Source organism: Rhinopithecus roxellana, chromosome 4 (genome assembly GCF_007565055.1).
Source record: "Rhinopithecus roxellana isolate Shanxi Qingling chromosome 4, ASM756505v1, whole genome shotgun sequence".
NCBI lineage: Eukaryota > Metazoa > Chordata > Mammalia > Primates > Cercopithecidae > Rhinopithecus > Rhinopithecus roxellana.
Genome location: NC_044552.1, coordinates 9,290,360 through 9,310,569, shown reverse-complemented (window position 1 = coordinate 9,310,569; position 20,210 = coordinate 9,290,360). Strand labels below are relative to the sequence as shown.

At 44.8% G+C, this 20,210-nt stretch overlaps 1 protein-coding gene across 5 annotated transcripts in view; it reads left to right on the top strand.

Annotated features, from left to right (window-relative positions):
• LOC104671974 (glucosaminyl (N-acetyl) transferase 2 (I blood group)) overlaps positions 1-20,210 on the top strand; it is a 108,417-nt gene that overhangs the window by 53,533 nt on the left and 34,674 nt on the right. The window contains exon 1 of one of the 5 annotated variants that reach the window (XM_010375632.2): positions 10,501-11,667. The exons of the other annotated variants lie outside the window; for them this stretch is intronic. Within the exon in view, the coding sequence (XP_010373934.2) occupies positions 10,743-11,667 (925 nt within the window). The 5' untranslated portion in view covers positions 10,501-10,742. Of the gene's footprint in view, positions 1-10,500; positions 11,668-20,210 lie in introns of those variants that run through there. 5 annotated transcript variants of the gene reach the window in all.

The window sequence follows — 20,210 nt, the reverse complement described above, 5'->3', positions numbered from 1 at the left end:
GGACCTATTCCATTTATAACAATTTTCGCATTGTTTTTTAGGAGAGAGGATAGAGTTTAAGGATGTCATCTAAAAGGATAGATGGCAGGCCGGGCGCGGTGGCTCACACCTGTAATCCCAGCACTTTGGGAGGCTGAGGCAGGCAGATCACGAGGTCAGGAGATCGAGACCACCCTGGCGAACATGGTGAAACCCCGTGTCTACTAAAAATACAAAAAAAGTTAGCTGGGCGTAGTGGCGGGCGCCTGGCTGAGGCAGGAGAATGGCGTGAACCTGGGAGGCGGAGCTTGCAGTGAGCTGAGATTGTGCCACTGCACTCCAGCCTGGGCGACAGAGCAAGACTCCATCTCAAAAATAAATAAATAAATAAATAAACAAATAAATAAATAAATAAATAAAATAAAAAGATAGATGGCTAAATATAAAATGTGAACTTAAAACTATATTACCCAGTGAGAGCATCAAATGCAAAAATTGTCTCCGGTTAAGTACAATACAGGATGTATCTTGGAGGCAAATTTGTTCCTGATTTAATTTCTAGGAAAGCAGAAGAAACATCTGGTTTTTGGGATCTATCCAAGCCCTCTGCCCTAACAAACTGTCTAAACTCAGGCAAATGGCTGGCTCTGTAGGAAAGGAGCTAGTATAAGAGTGGACTGAGTAAACTGAAAATGAGTCCAGAATTTAATAGGGCTATTAAAATTAGAAGTTGGAAGAAATCACTGCCTATCTCTATTTTAAGACTTTTGTTTCCATTTATTTGAAAGTGTTCGGAAGATATAAAGGATGGGATGTTCTAGATATAGATCTCTGGCAGCAGCTAGATTGTCAAATAGTGTCTCTTGGAATTTCTAATCTTTTTTTTTCTCAGATGAGACATTCAGTGCAGAAAGACAAAAAGTTACCTATACTGTTCCTTGAAATTGAACAGCGTATAGTCAAAGATGAAGTTTTCATTTGTGGGTTTTGTTGTTGTTGTTGTTATCTTTGTTTGGGTATTTAGTGTTAACAGCTGGGCAGTTAACACCAGAAAGGAAAGAAATTTTCTCTCCCAGTGGGGTTGCTAGGGAAGCAGAGAAAAGCAGTGTGACCCTGGAAGAGCAAGGTAAGTTGGGGTGGGGGCAGGTGGTGTAACAGACAGAGAAGCCATGGAAAGCTTCTTAGATTTACTTTCCACCACTTGGATAGGCTTTCTACTACTGCCTTTTAAAAATTGGAAAGCTAAGGCACAGTAATTTTTAGAAGCTTTCTCAGGGCCCCTTAGCAAACAGTAGGGCCAGATTTAAATGTGGTCTTCAACTGAAAAGCAGTGGTCTCCACCACCATGCCACATATTGACCCCATCATTAGTTTTTTGCAGGTGCACCAGCAGGCCGGCTCACTGGAGTAACCAAGTCAGATGCAGTGTCAAAGACCAGGCTGCAATTGGGAATGAAATGCAGTTCCCCCACACTGGGCTGAGACTGCCCATGACAATAGTGGCCTTGAGGGCTTCTGCCTGTGCTTAGGGATATTTCAGGTGACAGAACCACCCCTGCACACCAGCCATTCTGCTTCACTAAACCTACCCTGGAAGGTGGTCAGGGTGCTCAGGGGCCTAGATGAGCTGGGTTTGCAACAGAGAGAGATATCTTGAGATTTGTCACGTACTAATTACGTGCAAGGCATTGTTCTAAACTCTTTTTATATATTAGCCTATTTCAGTCTCTTAAGAACCCTATGAGGTCAGCGTTCTTAATGTCTCCATTCTATAGAAGACGAAAGGAAACGGAGGCATGCAAAGTGGCTCTGCAGCCTGCCTTAAACGGTGGCATCTGACTCTGCCCTGGCATATCTAGGACTGGCCAAGAGAAACTTGTCCACTCATGGGTTCCTTGTCACCTCCAGCAGAAACCGGGTTTGGTGGGCACCAGGACATGTGCCCACATTTATATGCATGTGTTTATATACCTACCATCCCCTTTAACTCTCACTGCCTTGTGAGGTAGTTTCTATTACCTGCATTTTACAGAAAAGAAAGCTGAGGCTATGAGTGTAAATTACTTGCCTACATTCTGTATAAATCCACCCCTTGGCACTGCAACTCAGATGGTACATATAAAGGGGGCGTGGGGAGAAGGATGCTCAACACTGTTATTTTCCCTCATTTCACACTTCCTCATCTGGAAAAACACAGAAATTACAGGTGGTGGTAAAGATCCCCAAATTGCAAAATTTAGGATGGGGGGAGCATGATTCTAATCTAGAGCAGAGATCAGGGAACTATAGACCGTGGGCCAAATCTGCCTGTTTTGGTACTGCCCTTGAGCCAGGAATGTTTTTTGTTTGTTTGTTTGTTTGTTTTACGGTCCAGAGGTCTTTTATTTTTTAACACCTACGATGCCATGAATTCATAGGGAAGAGGTTCCAGCAGCTCAGGCTCCTTCCCACTGGCTCTCATAAAGTGTGCTTCTCTGGGTGGAGCAGGCTGGTGCTTCAGTTAAACCCAGGCATCTTTCTCTTTGGCTTCTTTCTTTTTCTGTCATTTTCCTTCACGCATTTCAGGAAGCCAGCTTGGCTCTTAGAGTGTTTAATGTACTCAATACTCACATTATTTCTTTTGGCAAGAATCTTGCCCTTAACTTGTTTGTTTACAATGATGGCAACGGCATGCTGGGGAACAGACTCTTCCAGCTTAGCATTCCTTTTTGAACAGGACCCATTCCCTTGATGCCTACAATGTCACCTTTCTTATAGATTCGCATATACGTGGCCAAAGGAACAGCTCCATGTTTTCTAAAAGGCCTAGAGAACATACACTGGGTGCCTTTCCTCTTTCCCTTTTGTTCATCATCTTGGCAAATTAATTTTTATGTGGTAAATTAAATCCTCTTTCTTGTCAACCAAATTTTCCGTGATAGTGTATCTCATATAGCATCTATTTAACTGGAAGATGGCAGTTCTGGCCAAAAGGCTGGGTTGACATTTTGTTTCTTTCTTTTTTATTTTTTGGAGATGGAGTTTCACTCTTGTCATGCAGGCTGGAGTGCAATGGCATGTTCTCAGTTCACTGCATCCTCCGACTCTTGGGTTCAAGCGATTCTCCTGCCTCAACCTCCCAAGTAGCTGGGATTACAGGCACCTGCCACCACACCTGGCTAATTTTTTTTGTATTTTTAGTGGTGAGGGAGTTTCACCATGTTGTCCAGGCTGGTCTCGAACTCCTGACCTCAGGTGATCTGCCCGCCTCGGCCTCCCAAAGTGCTGGGATTACAGGCGTGAGCCACTGTATCCAGCTTCCTGAGTGCTTCTGAGCTCCTGCTTACAACACTTTACCCCCTTTTCTGATTGCAGTGATCTCTCTGAATCCCGGTTCTTCTTTCTATGTGTGTCTCTCTATCTCTCCCCAAATCTCTTTCTGTCTCTGTCCTATTCGAAGGCCCTCTCTCATTTTGGAGCTCCCCAACCTATTCCTCCTACCTCCCCCTAAGTCTTTCCATTCCCTCTCAAATGCTTCTTCCTCTGGATCCTGAATTCCAGCCTCCTGGAATAGGTTTTTGTTTTTTTAATTAACTATTCTGTGCACAAAAGGGTAGGCTTCAATTATCTAGGAAACTCACAATTATGACCAAACTGTTACCTCAGATAACGTGAGGCAAATATTTTTGCCATGTGATTCTACTTCAGTCTTCAGTGTTTCTTCTGCACAGGACCGTGTAGTAGGTATTTAAAGCTGTGGGCCATTCACTAGGTCTCTGTTGCAACAACTCAACCCTGCTGTTGAGGTGTGAAAATAGCCAACAACAATGCATGGCTGTGTCCTTATAAAACTTTCTTTATGGATCCTGAAATCTGAAATCTCAAGGATCACTTGAGGCCAAGAGTTCAAGACCAGTCTGGGCAAAATAGCTAGACCCCATGTCTAAAAATAGTAATAATAATAATAATAATAATAATAATAATAATAAAAATTAGCCAAGTGCCTGTAGTCTCAGCTATAGGAGGAGGCTGAAGTGGGAGAATCTCTTGAGCTCAGGATTTCGAGGCTGCAGTGAGTTATGCTCTCACCATTGCACTCCAGCCTGGGTGACAGAGTGAGATCTCATCTTTAAAAAATTAAATGAAAATGAAAAATAGAAAAGAAGCACTCAGGAGGCTGGTGAGAATTGGGCGCATGTGACTATGGCCTAGCAACTTTACCTCCCTGAGGCTTTCTTGCACATCAGATGGAGAGAAATCACACCTCGGCTCCAGGGGGCTGCTGTGCAGTGTGAGGGAGGTGACAGCCATGTAGGGCAGGGCGTGGGCTCTGCACTCAGACACCCCCGCCGAGGCTCCTGGAGTTGCCTCCTCTCATCCCAGGCAAGTGACTCCACTCCCTGACTCCACTCCCTGACTCCAGGGAGCTCAGCCACAAAGTGGGCAGAGTGGGCTCTGTCGCCCTGGGAATTGGCGAAATGCTAGGGAAACCTCCTTCCTGGTAGGTCACTAAGCAGTCTGCCCGGAGCCCCAGGAGCAGAAGTGCTCACGGGCCAAGTTAATGGGCTCGAATTCCTTGGTTTGTTGAATGCGTTTATTTTTATTTTATTTTATTTTTTTGAGATGGAATTTCACTCTTTTTGCCCAGGCTGGAGTACAATGGATCTCGGCTCCCTGCAACCTTCCCCTCCCGGGTTTGAGTGATTGTCCTGCCACAGCCTCCCGAGTAGCTGGGATTACAGGTGCCTGCCACCCTGCCCAGTTAATTTTTGCATTTTTAGTAGAGACGGAATTTCACCATGTTGGCCAGGCTGGTCTTGAACTCCTGTCCTCAGGTGATCCACCTGCCTCAGCCTCAGCCTCCCAAAGTGCTGGGATTACAGGCGCATGCTGCTGCACCTGGCCTATTGAATCCATTTAAAGCAAACGGCCCTGCTCTCTGACCCTTCACCAGCTTCCCGCACTGTGCCTTACCTGCCTGTAGGCATTGAGTGCCTGAAACCGTCCTACAATGTGTGATGATTATTGTGGTTGCTTGGAAATCTGTTTTTGCTTACTTCCTGCATCTCGCTTGTGGCCAAAGAGTTTGAGGTTGCCAATCGGACACAACTAAAGCCTTAGACACAGATCAAGATGGAGTGGTCTTGGTGGAGATGAGAGGACTCATCAAAAAGCATTGCCTTAAAAAAAAAAAAAAAAGGCCGGGCGCGGTGGCTCAAGCCTGTAATCCCAGCACTTTGGGAGGCCGAGACGGGCGGATCACGAGGTCAGGAGATCGAGACCATCCTGGCTAACACGGTGAAACCCCGTCTCTACTAAAAATACAAAAAACTAGCCGGGCGAGGTGGCGGGCGCCTGTAGTCCCAGCTACTCGGGAGGCTGAGCCAGGAGAATGGCGTAAACCCGGGAGGCGGAGCTTGCAGTGAGCTGAGATCTGGCCACTGCACTCCAGCCTGGGCGACAGAGCGAGACTCCGTCTCAACAAACAACAACAACAACAACAACAACAACAACAAAAAAAAAGCACTGCCTTCATTCAATAGCCACTCATTCTGCAGAGGGTGATGAAGAACAGTAAGGTTTGAGAGCAGGTCAGACTCGGGTTCCAGTCCTGCCCCTCCCCTGACCGGCATCTGCCTTAGCCTTTATAAACTCACCTGCAATGGAAGCAGAGCTCGTGCAAGATTAATGAGAACTAACTCATTGTGAGGGAAGAGAAATCCCAGCATGCTCAGAAGGAACCCCCAGGCAGCCCAGCCCTTGGTTTTCATGTTGAGTTGAGATGATGACGTGTTGTTAGCCATAGTCCTCGTGCTGTCTTCTTGTTTGTGACTGTAAAGTTTATCCTGGGACAGAGAGAGGTGGGACTGATACGGAATGACCACTTAACGCCAATTTTCAGTCTGTGGAGCCAACTAGAGTGGGCAGAGCAGAAATAATGCCCTGGTTGGAAGTTAATAGCTTAGCTTGCCCAATTATTTACTGGAAGGAAATGCCTGTTCAATTGCCACAGATACCAAAGAAAACAAACCTACTGCTAGGGCCAGCCACTTGGAAGGCATCACATGCTAGGCTCAGTCTGTTCATCTAAACCACTGTAAATAAGTCAGGACAAATAATGGCTGTGGTTTTGGGGTTTTGTTTTCTTTATGTATTTATTTATCATTTTTTATTTTTTGAGGCGGAGTTTTGCTCTTGTTGCCCAGGCTGGAGTGCAACGGCATGATCTGGGCTCACCGCAACCTCTGCCTCTTGGGTTCAAGCCATTCTCCTGTGTTCAAGCCATTCTCCTGCCTCATCCTCCCTAGTAGATGGGATTACAGGCATGCACCACCACACCTGGCTAATTTTGTATTTTTAGTAGAGACAGGGTTTCTCCATGATGGTCAGGCTGGTCTCAAACTCCCAGCCTCAGGTGATCCGTCCGCCTTGGCCTCCCAAAGTGCCGTGATTACAGGCATGAGCCACCACGCCCGGCCTCATTTATTTATTTTTGGATGCTGCTGTTTTGAACTATAAATCACGCTGCCACTCCCATCTGCAATCTGCTTTGGCTAAATCATCATGAATGATTTCTTGAGTTTGTTTTGCATTGGCGCTTATCAGAGCTCCTTATTGTAGGATCGGGGCTTAAGGCAAAGAGAAGGGAAAAAAACGGACTGAACATGCAATGAAAGCCCTTTGCCTCCCTTTTCCGACTCCAACTCTCCCCTTCTGTTCTCCACAAGACCTGCCAACGACAAATTTTACAGAAAAGGTTGTGGTTCTAGTAAGAATGAAGAGACATGAAGGCATCAGAATGGTTATTGGATTGTTCCTTTCATACGGTCACATTTCTAGAGTGTGTGTGAGAATATATATAATAAAATAGTAATATATATATATACACACACTTATATGCATATATAAATATATTTATGTGTATATATGTATATATCTATATATCATATGTATTATACGTATATATTTTTAAATATATATTTTAAAATACATATGTAATATATACTTTATGCATACAAAAATATATTTCTTAAAGTACATATATAAAATATATATTTATAAATGCATATATTATATATGCATATATATGTGTTAAAATATTTTTATATTTATATATAAACATTTATATGTTTATATATAAATATATTTTCCCATAGGCTAAAGGGGAGGCAGTGATGGGGAAGGAGAATGGAATTTAACCTCCGGGAATAAAGCATTTGAAAGGCTTAAGGTAAATGCTTTTTTTTGTTTTTTCCGTTACTAAGAACAGAAATCAAAATATCAGTTCATTAGCAGGGTCAGAAGTGTTGGGTATTTTCCAAAAGAGAAACAACAACAGCAATCATAGCTAATGCTTATGGAACATGTACCAGGTGCCCAGATTCTTGCCAAACCCTCAGCAAGAGGTATCTCATTTAGTCTTCCTGACAACCATTTGAAACAAGAGCCACTGTTCTTTATCTTTTCACAGTGGGAGGGCCTGGTTGTGTAAAGAGGTTAAGTAACTTTACCCCGGCACTTCGAGCAGCTGGGATTTAGCCAAACAGACTAGCTTCAGCACCTGGACCAGGAAGCTGTAGCATTAAGACTCTGGTTTCTATCCAGCTGAATGACATTGGGGAGAATATTTTTAAAGGCCTCAATTTGCTCATCTGTGAAAATAACGGGGTTGTGATGGGTGATCTCAAAGATCCCCGCCAACTCTCTAGCAGCTCACCACATTAATATCCAAATCAATATCCATCGCATCCATGCCACTGTTGCCATTCATTCCTACAGTTCGCTGTAGGAAATTAAGGCGTGGAGTGGAACAGAGAGGGGGCAGGGAAATGGCTGCATTGTTCATCAAATGTTTTCCTAACAGGAGCAGCTGTTCCAATTGGTACAAGCCCGGGCAGGTAGGATTGCTAGGTGACTACGGGAGTGAGATGGGAGCAGGGTCCACTCTTAACACACCTTGTGTGGCTGCCACAGTTGATCTTTTAGTTGGACCGGTTAATTTCTCCCTTGGAAGTGTCCTTACTGTCCACATCAATCCCCAATAAACTTCACATTGGCTGCGAGATCGCTTGCAGCACTGCAAGCTGGTGAACTCTGAGAACCCTCTGGAATGCGACCAGACCTCTGCTTTTCCTGGTTCCCCTGAATTACACTGACTGATACATCCAGGAATTTTGCAGCAGCCCTGGTGGTTTTGTTCTTTCCTCAGAAAAGGAAGTTGGAGAGAGGGTTGGGTAGGAAGGAGAACGAGAATCCTTTAAGTTCTTTGAAATGACCTCAGAACTGAGGTTGTCAGGCTTTTGAAGAGAGCCAGTAGGTAGTCACTCCACATATTGTAGATAATACTGTGTCAACAGCTCAAGTTATCTGAAACTCTCTTTGTGAAATGGGATCCAACTTTTGCTCTCTGGGAACACTATCACCTTTCTCAGGCATGCAAACTTAGGTGTGTTTGATGAAGGGAGCCTGCCTCTCCACTCCTGTGGGTATTTCTTTTTTTTTTTTTTTTTGAGACGGAGTCTTGCTCTGTCGCCCGGGCTGGAGTGCAGTGGCCGGATCTCAGCTCACTGCAAGCTCTGCCTCCCGGGTTCACGCCATTCTCCTGCCTCAGCCTCCCGAGTAGCTGGGACTACAGGCGCCGCCACCTCGCCCGGCTAGTTTTTTGTATTTTTTAGTAGAGACGGGGTTTCACCATGTTAGCCAGGATGGTCTCGATCTCCTGACCTCGTGATCCGCCCGCCTCGGCCTCCCAAAGTGCTGGGATTACAGGTTTGAGCCACCGCGCCCGGCCTCCTGTGGGTATTTCTTGCAAGGTGGAGACGAGAGACTGAGAAAAGAAATAAGACACAGAGACAAAGTACATTGGAAGAAAAGTGGGCCCAGGAAACTGGCGCTTAGTAAGTGAGGACCTGCACTGGCGCTGGTCCCTGAGTTCTCTCAGTATTTATTGATCACTATTTTTACTATCCTGGCGAGGGGAGTGTGGCGGGGCTATAAGTTGAAGGTGGGGAGAGGGTCAGCAGAAAAACATGTGAGTAAAGGAATCTGTGTCATAAATAAGTTTAAGGAAAGGTGCTGTGCCTGGATGTACACGTAGGCTAGATTTATGTTTAACTTTACATAAACATCTCAGTGCAGTAAAGAGTAGTATTGCCACCATGGTGTCTCGCCTCTAGCCATAAGGCAGTTTTCTCTTAGAATAGAATGTATGGTTGGTTTTACACCGACCCAGAGACGTGCAGGAGACAGATGGCTTCCTCTCATCTCAACCGCATTGAGGCCTTCTTCTGTCACTAATCTCCTCAGCACAGACCCTTTACGGGTGTCTTCGGGCTGAGGGGCTATAAGGTCTTTCCCTTCCCAGGAGGCCGTATCTCAGGCTGTCTCAGTGGGGGGGAACCTCGACAATACCCAGGCTTTCTTGAGCAGGGGTCCGTGCGGCCTTTCACAGTGCATTGTGTCTCTGGTTAATAGAGAATGGAGAATGGCAATGACTTTTACAAAGCATACTGCCTGCAAACACATTTTTAGCAAGGCACAGCCCTAGATCCATTAAACCTTGATTCGATACAGCACATGTTTTTGTGAGCACGAGGTTGGGACAAAAGTTATAGCATCTCAAAGCAGAAAAATTTTTCGTAGTACAGATCAAAATGGCGTTTCTTATGTCTTCCTTTTTCTACATAGACACAGTAACAATCTGATCTCTTTCTTTTCCCCCACATTTATTTCATTCTATGATATCAACACTGACTCTTTCATGTAAAATGTCACTCCTAGGTTCCTTCTGCCCTGTGTGTGCCTGTGTCCCCAAGGGTGTAATTCATTCTTCCTTCTTGTTCAGTGTGTGTGTGTGCATGTGCACAAGTGTGTGTGTGTATACTATATTCTGACACATAATTAGAATCTAAATCTACCTTGTTATATTTTTCTGCCACTGATAATCTTCTACTTAGACACGTTACAAATGTATTTTTTAAAATAAGTTTTTGAAGAGACAGGGTCTCACTGTCACCCAGGCTGGAGTGCAGTGCTGCGATCACAGCTCACTGCAGCCTTGACCTTCTTGGCTCAAGCAATCCTCCCGCCTCAACCTCCTGAGTAGCTGAAACTACAAGTGCAGGCCACCATGCCTGGCACACATTCATTTTTCATTATCTGTGTCTGTATGTGCCCAGAGGTAGAGATAACACTAAAATGAAAAGAAGTGGCAGAGAACAGGAAGAGAAATAAACCAGAGAAGCTGATATCCTTAAATGCTGTGGCTTCCAAGGACTGCCAGCAGGTTGTGGGGCTAGCCAGAAAAAATAGAGCCTCTGATTCTAGAAGGCTTGGAAAAAGCGTGAGAAGGGAGATCAGATCGAAAGAGATTGATGGAAGGGGAAGGCAGTGAGGGTGAAGCAAGGGAAACTCAGCTCCAGTGAAAAGGACCCGTCATTCCATTCCAGAACGTAATTTGCATTTCATATGTAAATGAGGAGGATTCCTGGAGGCTGGGCTGGGCTGGGCTTAGCTGAGCCTCTACACACGGCAGGGATTCAGCCCTGGGGAACTGCAGACCAAAGTGAGAGAGGGATGCACCGCATCTCCAGGCACATCCAAAAAGGATGGAGGAGACACGGAAGCAGAGGATACAGGAGGATTAAAGGATTCAGGAAAGCAAGCAGCCCTCTGGAGAAGCTGTCGAAATTCAAGACTGGCAAGAGAAGTCAATTCAGCCTCTCACGCCAATCATTTCTCATCCCCTGAAAAGAAGCGATTGCTTCCCCAGGGAAGTGAAAACAATGAACTTTTGGAGGTACTGCTTTTTTGCTTTCACTCTGCTCAGTGTGGTCATTTTTGTGAGATTTTATAGTAGCCAACTGAGCCCGTCAAAAAGTTACGAGAAGCTGAACAGTTCCAGTGAAAGATATTTTAGGAAAACTGCCTGTAATCACGCCTTAGAGAAAAAGCCAGTCTTTTTGTGGGAAAATATATTACCATCACCTTTGCGAAGTGTCCCTTGCAAGGATTACCTGACCCAGAATCACTACATCACAAATCCCCTTTCAGAAGAAGAGGTTGCATTCCCTTTGGCCTATGTCACGGTCATCCATAAAGACTTTGATACCTTTGAAAGGCTCTTTAGGGCTATCTATATGCCCCAAAATGCCTACTGTGTTCACGTGGATGAGAAAGCCCCAGCTGAGTTTAAGGAATCTGTGAGGCAGTTACTGAGTTGCTTCCAAAATGCTTTCATTGCTTCAAAGACAGAGTCTGTGGTTTATGCAGGAATTTCCAGACTCCAGGCTGATCTGAACTGTCTGAAAGACCTTGTCGCCTCTGAGGTTCCCTGGAAGTACGTCATCAACACCTGTGGACAAGACTTCCCCCTGAAAACCAACCGGGAGATAGTTCAGCACCTGAAAGGATTTAAAGGGAAAAATATCACCCCAGGGGTGCTGCCTCCTGACCATGCAATTAAGCGAACTAAATATGTCCACCAAGAGCATACAGAAAAAGGTGGCTCTTTTGTGAAAACTACTAATATTTTGAAAACTTCACCTCCACATCAGCTGACCATCTACTTTGGCACTGCCTATGTAGCGCTTACCAGAGAGTTTGTCAACTTTGTTCTCCATGACAAAAGGGCCATTGATCTGCTACAATGGTCAAAAGATACCTATAGTCCTGACGAGCATTTCTGGGTGACACTCAATAGGGTTTCAGGTAGGTACTAATTTCCATTCTGATGGATAGATTGAGTTTGCTAACATTCTGCTCGCCTAGAGAACTGACTCATTTGAAATTATAATGAAATAAATTTAAATACTTAGAAAACTATTAGTTTGGTTGCTTGTAGCAACAGTTTATTGTTGACTCTGTGGTCTTATCAATATGTGTGATATAGTGATCTAAGAAATGCTGGCTGCAGTCGCCCCAGTAAAACTAACTTAGATTACAGTTGCTGAATTTTAACTGTTTTTTGAATTAATGCTTTTCATAGTCCTTGATAAACACAACTGTAACATAACAAAATTGACTTTTAAAATAAGCATTCTAGAATTTATGAGTTGAAATAGGTGATGTTTCTTTTAGATGGATGTTGGACATCGTTTTCATTGATGCAGTCCCACTGCTCAAAGTTCGTGGAGCTGTTACAGGGGTGCTTACTGATTTTAGAATCGTGAAAGCTGGCTGGGCGCGGTGGCTCAAGCCTGTAATCCCAGCACTTTGGGAGGCCGAGACGGGCGGATCACGAGGTCAGGAGATCGAGACCATCCTGGCTAACACAGTGAAACCCTGTCTCTACTAAAAAAACACAAAAAACTAGCCGAGTGTGGTGGTGGGTGCCTGTAGTCCCAGCTACTAGGGAGGCTGAGGCAGGAGAATGGCGTGAACCCGGGAGGCGGAGCTTGCAGTGAGCTGAGATACTGCCACTGCACTCCAGCCTGGGGGACAGCGTGAGACTCCGTCTCAAAAAAAAAAAAAAAAAAAGAATCTTGGAAGCTGCTTCGGATGTTCACAAATCATCATTCTGGCTGAAATATCTCTAGTTTAAGATCTGAACAAGTAGCCAAGTTTCAGCTCTTCTCGGTTATACAAATCTAACCTGATATTTTAGCCTGGAGGAGTGGGTAACAATGAGTTGAAACATATAGAGAGAGAATCTAACTACAGATGATCCAAAGAGAATTCTCAATTTTTAAGTCATAGGTTTTTATTGGAAATTCCAATTTGCAGCTTATTGTTTTTATATACTGTGCAGGCTTCAGTTGTTTATGTTAATTTGGGAAAGCGTCCAAGGTATGCCAGGCAGCTGAGGCAGAAGATAACACCAAGCTCCCTCTTTGGTTCAGGACTGGCTTTCTTTTCTAAACTCTGTTTCCCATAGGTGGTCTGTGACCTGCATTACGTCTTTCCCGTGTGTCTCCATGTGCTTGTTTTCAACAGTGACCCAGCATGCTTGTGGGTGACTGGTGACGCTCATGAGCACAGTGACCCTGACAAGCCTCACATACTTAATGTCTACACACACACATACACACACACATACACACTACACAACCACACCACACATACACACACACCTGCCTGCCATTCTTGAAATAACTCCCAGCTCCTATGTCTAGTGTCATCATCACTGGCATACTTTCGAGTGCTGTTTGAAGCCACCTGAAAGTAGACTCAATGCAGAAAGGTCGCCAATAACACGGCATTTGTAAGAGCTAAACTAGAGTGGTGGTCACAAAAACCTACTTAGAGAGGGACAGAAAGAGAATGGGCAAGGTGGCTGGAGACGAGAGAATTATGCTATCTCATGAGCAGTTTATTTTCAGAGATGCTAAACTGTCAGGTCACAAAGACTTGTAGGAGGGGCGGTGAACCAACATTTATCATCGTGGTGTGAGTGTTAACCCTTTCTTTACAATCACCTATTTTAAACACATGTAAATATTGCATAGATGGCATTTAATCTTATTTTTGCTGGTATAGTTGGTGATAGCCTACATCATTCCTTTTCATGATAGGAAGTCATCGTGTTAACCTCACGTACAGATGAAAAACATGAGGCTTAGAGAGACTGAAGCAATAGTATGTTCACGTTGTTCACATAGCTTTTTCTAGGCAAAGCTGGAATGTGACCCCACATTTGTGTGGCCTGAAGTGTGAGCCGTTTCTCCTGCACTAGGAAAGGAAGGAATGACTATTTCTTTTTTCCTATATATCTAAAGCAAATTTCCTACAGAATTCCAAAAAAGGGAAAGGATTGAGGGTGTTCAGAAAAAATGAGGAGGGCTGTGGAAGGAAGTTTCACCTGATCACTTAGAGCTGGAGATGAGGTTAGCAGGGATATGGTTTGTGTGTGTGTGGTGTCCCAATATGCTTGTGTGGTGTGTGTGGTGTGTTTGTAGTATGTGTGTGTGGTGTGTGTGTTTGTGTGTGGGGGGTGTGTATGTGGTGTTTGTAGTGTGTGTGTGGTGTGTGTGTATGTATGTGGTGTGTTTGTAATGTGTGTGTGGTGTGTGTATGTGTGGTGTGGTTGTGTGGTGTGGGTGTGTGGATGTATGGTGTATGTCCGTGGTATGTGTATGGTGTGTGTGTAGTGTGTGGTGTGTTGGTAGTGTGATTTGTGTTTGTAGTGTGTTTGTGGTGTATGTGAGGTGTGGTGTGGGTGTGGGTGTGTGTGGTGTGTGGTGTATGTGCATGGTGTGTGTATGGTGTGTGTATGTGTGTGGTGTGTGTGTTTGCAGTGTATGTGTCTGGTGTGTGTATGTGTATGTGCGTGGGGTGTGTGTGTGTTTGTAGTGTATGTGGTGTGTAGTGTGTGGTGTGTTTGTAGTGTGGTGTATGTTTGTAGTGTGGTGTGTGGTGTGTAGTGTGGTGTGTTTGTAGTGTGGTGTGTGGTGTGTAGTGTGTGGTGTGTTTGTAGTGTGGTGTGTGTTTGTATGTGTGTAGTGTGTGGTGTGTTTGTAGTGTGTGGTGTGTTTATAGTGTGGTGTGTGTGTTTGTAGTGTGTGTGTAGTGTGTGGTGTGTTTGTAGTGTGGTGTGTGTGTGTTTGTAGTGTGTGTGTAGCGTGTAGTGTGTTTGTAGTGTGGTGTGTTTGTAGTGTGTGTAGTGTGGTGTGTTTGTAGTGTGTGTGTAGTGTGTGGTGTGTTTGTAGTGTGGTGTGTGTGTTTGTAGTGTGTGTGTAGTGTGTGGTGTGTGTGTAGTGTGTGGTGTGTTTGTAGTGTGTGGTGTGTTTGTAGTGTGGTGTGTTTGTAGTGTGTGTGTAGTGTGTGGTGTGTTTGTGGTATGGTGTGTGTTTGTATGTGTGTAGTGTGTGGTGTGTTTGTAGCGTGTGGTGTGTGTGTTTGTAGTGTGTGTGTAGTGTGTGGTGTGTTTGTAGTGTGGTGTGTGTTTGTATGTGTGTAATGTGTGGTGTGTTTGTAGTGTGGTATGTGTGTTTGTATGTGTGTTGTGTGTGGTGTGTTTGTAGTATGTGGTGTGTTTGTAGTGTGGTGTGTGTTGTGTATGTGTTTGTAGTGTGGTGTGTGTGTGTTTAGTGTGGTGTGTGTCGTGGTGTGTGTTTTGTAGTGTGGTTGTGTTTGTGTGTGTGTGTATGTGTGTAGTGTGTGGTGTGTTTGTAGTGTGTGGTGTATTTGTAGTGTGGTGTGTGTTTGTAGTGTGTGTCTGGTGTGTGTGTATGTGTGGTGTGGTTGTGTGGTGTGGGTGTGTGCGTGTCTGTGTAGACAGCAAGTATGTGAGGCTTGTCTGGGTCACTGTGCTCATGAGAGTCACCAGGTGTCCTTTCTGGAAGGAACCACCATCCCTCACAGGCTTCTGTACTGTGTCCTGGGTCCGTCTGGAGCAGGCTTTGGTCTGGGCCAGTGCCAATGGGAAGTGGCCCTTGGTTGATGTTCTCAGAAGCTGGGGAGTAAGAAGCAGCCAGGCAGATTTGAATGGTTGAGTGTTAAGTTTTAGTGACTGTTTCATAAGAGTGTATTGGATTAAGTTTCCCTCACCTCAACCACTTGCAAAAAATTTTTTCCTGAATATCTGTCACTATTTTTAAAAATATTTTTTTTGGCCGGACGCGGTGGCTCATGCCTGTAATCCCAGCACTTTCAGAGGCTGAGGCGGGTATCGGATCACCTAAGGTCAGGAGTTTGAGACCAGCCTGGCCAACATGGTGAAACCCCATCTCTACTAAAAATACAAAAAATCAGCCGGGTGAGGTGGCGGGCGCCTGTAGTCTCAGCTACCCGGGAGGCTGAGGTAGGAGAATGGCTTGAACCCGGGAGGCAGAGCTTGCAGTGAGCCGAGATCGCGCCACTGCACTCCAGCCTGGGCGACAGAGCGAGACTCCGTCTCAAAAAAAAAAAAAAAAAAAAATTAGCCAGACGTGGTGGCGGGTGTCTGTACAATCCCCCCTACTCGGGAGGCTGAGGCAGGAGAATCACTTGAACCCGGGAGGCAGGGATTGAGTGAGCCGAGATCGCACCACTGCCTGGGTGACAGAGTGAAACTCCGTCTCAAAAAAAAAAATTTTAAATTAAAAAATATTTTTTTTGCCGGGCGTGGTGGCTCACGCCTGTAATCCCAGCACTTTGGGAGGCCGAGGTGGGCGTATCACGAGGTCTGGAGTTCAAGATCAGCCTGACCAACATGATGAAATCCTGTCTCTACTAAAAATACAAAACTTAGCCGGGCGTGGTGACACACGCCTGTAGTCCCAGCTACTCGGAGACTGAGGCAGGAGAATCCCTTGAACAAGGGAGGCAGAAGTTGCAGTGAGCAGAGATTGTGCCACTTCACTCCAGCCTGGGCGACAGAGTGAGACTCCATCTCAACCAAAATAAATAAATAAATACATTTTTAAGTTAGCTTTTTACAAACAATAGGAAATATATTTTAAAGATACCAAATTTTTAAAGTTTTCACTCCATCAGCTACCAATGTTAATACTTCCTTGTACATCTTTCCTGAGGTACTTTATTATGTTTATAGACAATACAAGTGATTAAACATGTGGAGAACATTACATGTGGGCTTTAAGTTCACTATGGATATACCCAGAAAATGAAAAATGGTCCTCATTTTAGGTGCCATATTGTCTGTGAGAAACAAAATACAGCAAAATGTGTCCTTTATTTAAATACATCATATGCAGACATTTAAGAAGCTCTTTTTTCATTACTTTGAAGCATTTTTAAAGCTAGCTACAAGGAACTTTCTGGACCAAAGTTACAAGGGACCTTTGCCCCACAGCATCCAACCGCCATGAAGTGCAGAACTCTTGCTGTGGAACACCTGCTATTCCCTTGCTCCAGACTTTATAATGGCTTCTCCTGATCTAAAAGGACCCTTAAGTCTTGGCCAGGCAAGGTGGCTCACACCCATAATTCCAATATTGTGGGAGGCCAAGGCAGGAGGATTGCTTGAGGTCAGGATTTTGAGTCCAGCCTGGGCAACATAGTGAGATCCCTGTCTACAAAAAATTAAAAAATTAGCTGGGCATAGTGGTGCATGCCTATACTCCCAGCTACTCAGGAGGCTGAGGCAGGAGGATTGCTTGAGCCTGAAAAGTCAAGGCTGCAGTGAGCATGATTGCACCACTGCACTCCAGCCTGAGTGTCAGAGTGAGACTCTGTCTCAAAAAAAAAAAAAAAAAAAGGCCAGGCTTAAGCTTTTCATGTGGCGTGACTTCCAGGACCTGGCCCCCCACCACCTCTGTCTCTACCCTCATTTCTTTTTATTTGATGCCTCATACTTTTTGTACCAGCAACTACTTGGCCCTACACGCTTCTGCAATTTTTTTTTTTTTTTTTTTTTTTTTTTTTGAGACGGAGTTTTGCTCTGTTGCCCGGGCTGGAGTGCAGTGGCCTGATCTCAGCTCACTGCAAGCTCCGCCTCCCGGGTTTACGCCATTCTCCTGCCTCAGCCTCCCGAGTAGCTGGGACTACAGGCGCCTGCCACCTCGCCCGGCTAGTTTTTTGTATTTTTTAGTAGAGACGGAGTTTCACCGTGTTAGCCAGGATGGTCTCGATCTCCTGACCTCGTGATCCGTCCGTCTCGGCCTCCCAAAGTGCTGGGATTACAGGCTTGAGCCACCGAGCCCGGCCAGCTTCTGCAATTTTCACCTTTTCTTTTCTTTTCTTTTCTTTTTTTTTTTGAGACGGCATCTTGCTCTGTTGCCAGGCTGGAATGCAGTGGCGCGATCTCAGCTCACTGCAACTTCCGCCTCTCAGGTTCAAGCGATTCTCGTGCCTCAGCCTCCCAAGTAAATGGGATTACAGGCATCCACCACCATGCCCAACTAATTTTTGTATTTTTAGTAGAGACAGGGTTTCACCATGTTGGCCAGGATAGTCTCGATTTCCTGACCTCATGATCTGCCTGCCTCGGCCTCCCAAAGTGCTGGGATTACAGGCATGCGCCACGGCACCCGGTCTAATTTTCACCTACTTTTTTATGGCTTTTTATGACATCCTCTCATAAAGAATGTCCTTCCTGTCCAGTGCCCTTCCTGTCTAACTCTTCATCCTTTATGTCTAACTCTAACTCTTCATCCTTTGTGGCCCACCTTGGAAGTCACTTCCTCTGGAAGCCATGTCTGATCACCTCCCTCCCAGATCCTTGTGTTTCAACTCTGGGTTCTCCTGGACCTAATGCCACTGCTGCCAGCGTTGAATTGTAGTCACCTATTAACTGAATAGCTCTTCTACCAGACCTCCTCAGTATTTGAGCTCCTGAAGCATAAGAAAAGTGACATATTTTGTTCTTTGTGTTCTCCACCACTACTTCTACGCTGCATGCATCACTATGCACCTGCCTGATCTGACAATATGCAGGGTGCTGGATGGGTGTGGAAGGGTCTGAGGAGGGGCAGGAATGTGCTGGAGAGTTCTGAGAAGATGGGCGGAACATAAGAAAGTGTACCCTGTACCTAGGGTGGGGATAATTTTTGGTAGTAAGGATTAGAGAAACAGTAGGTAAAAGTCCACAATGGCCAGGCCAACAAATGATGTCAGTAAATATGAGAGAGTCCTGAGAGAATTAGCAAGCCCCACTTTATTCCAGATAAAATGTTAATGGGATAGAGTCTGTCCTTAGAAAATCTGGCTCCCACACAACCAACCTGGGCCCATGATGCATTCGGATTCTGATGCCAAGAGAAAGTCGCTGCAGGCGGCGTATGCAGATGCCTCCACTTAGTTTCTGCCTTCCTTGCACCTGGTGTGAGTTTCTTCCACACCTGCCACCCACTCCCTCCTCCTGCTAGTACCACTCCCGGGCTACTCACATTCATGCACTGGGCTTCTTCTGACTTAATTGGATGTAGACTTCTCCTGAATTGCTGGCTTAGCAAAAAAAACCAAGACTGTAAGAATATGAGAGGCTAAGAAGAGACAACAGTAGAAAGAAACTCAAAGCATCTCTCCAGCTCTCAGCAACTGTAAACACTGAGCTATTTAGAAGGTGTATGTTCTCTGCAGGAAGGTCACTGGGGCCTTACATCTGGGTGTGGCTGGATCAGTCCCAGTCTTTTTCAAAGTATGCACTGTGTTCTCTGTACATCAGCCCAGACTTTGAATTCAGTTTCTAGGACCACAAAGGATGCATTCACTCGTGCTGATTGGACCGGTGACTGAGAATTATAAACGTTGAATGATGGGGTAGAATCATGTCTTAACAAATGTCACCAGGACATTCGGGTCTGTAATAACGCTATTTGGGGGGCTGGAGGACAATCCACACTGGTGTTTGTCTTGTCAATATGGAGATAAATTCTGGCTGAAGGAGAAATTCCACAAAAACAAATACTTCCACAGGTTGGTATCCATTGAACGGACTCTTAAAATAATATTTTTGGACAGCCAGATAATATTAAGTAAGCATAATAAATGTGAACATGATTTTCAAAATATTGTGTTAGTGATATGGGCCTGTTTGGCTTATTTAACCTCTGCAGTAAAGGGCTCTTGGCTCTTCCCAGGTCAGTAATTCAGGTAGGATCACAGGGGAAGATTTTAATTTACAATGTATCCCAGCTCTTTAGCACCTAGATTGATGAGTCTACATCGTAAGATGCTGAGCTCCTGGTAGAGAAACCTTAGGCAGGTTATAAAGTATTTACAGAATAAACAAATAGCTATAGCCATTTGTAGAATCATTTATGATGTTTCCAGCCACTGGCTCCACTGTACTATTGGAGAAGGATCATCTCCTTCATTGGAGAATCTGTACCCTAAAATTTCTGCTTGCTACCCCTAAAAAGGAAATAATTGGGAAACGCTACTCTTAATTAGCTCTTTTTTTTTTTTTTTTCTTTGAAACAGAGTCTCACTCTGTCACCAGGCTGGAGTGCAGTGGTGTATGGTCTCGGCTCACACAACCTCTGCCTCCTGAGTTCAAGCAATTCTCCTGCCTCAGCCTCCCAAGTAGCTGGGACTACAGGTGCCCGCCACCACGCCCAGCTAATTTTTTTCTATTTTTAGTGGAGATGGGGTTTCACCATGTTGGCCAGGATGGTCTCAATCGCTTGACCTCGTGATCTGCCCACTTCAGGCTCCCAAAGTGTTGGGATTACAGGCATGAGCCACCACGCCCAGCCTTAATTCGCTCTTAATTCCTAATCTCTAGAACAACATTTTATAAAACAAGACAAATTGGATTAAAGTATATATTAGCATAAAATATATATAAAGTGAATATTGAATTAAGTATAAGTACAATCATGGCTGGTAAATATCTACTAAGCTGAACTGATCATGAATTCAATTCTAGC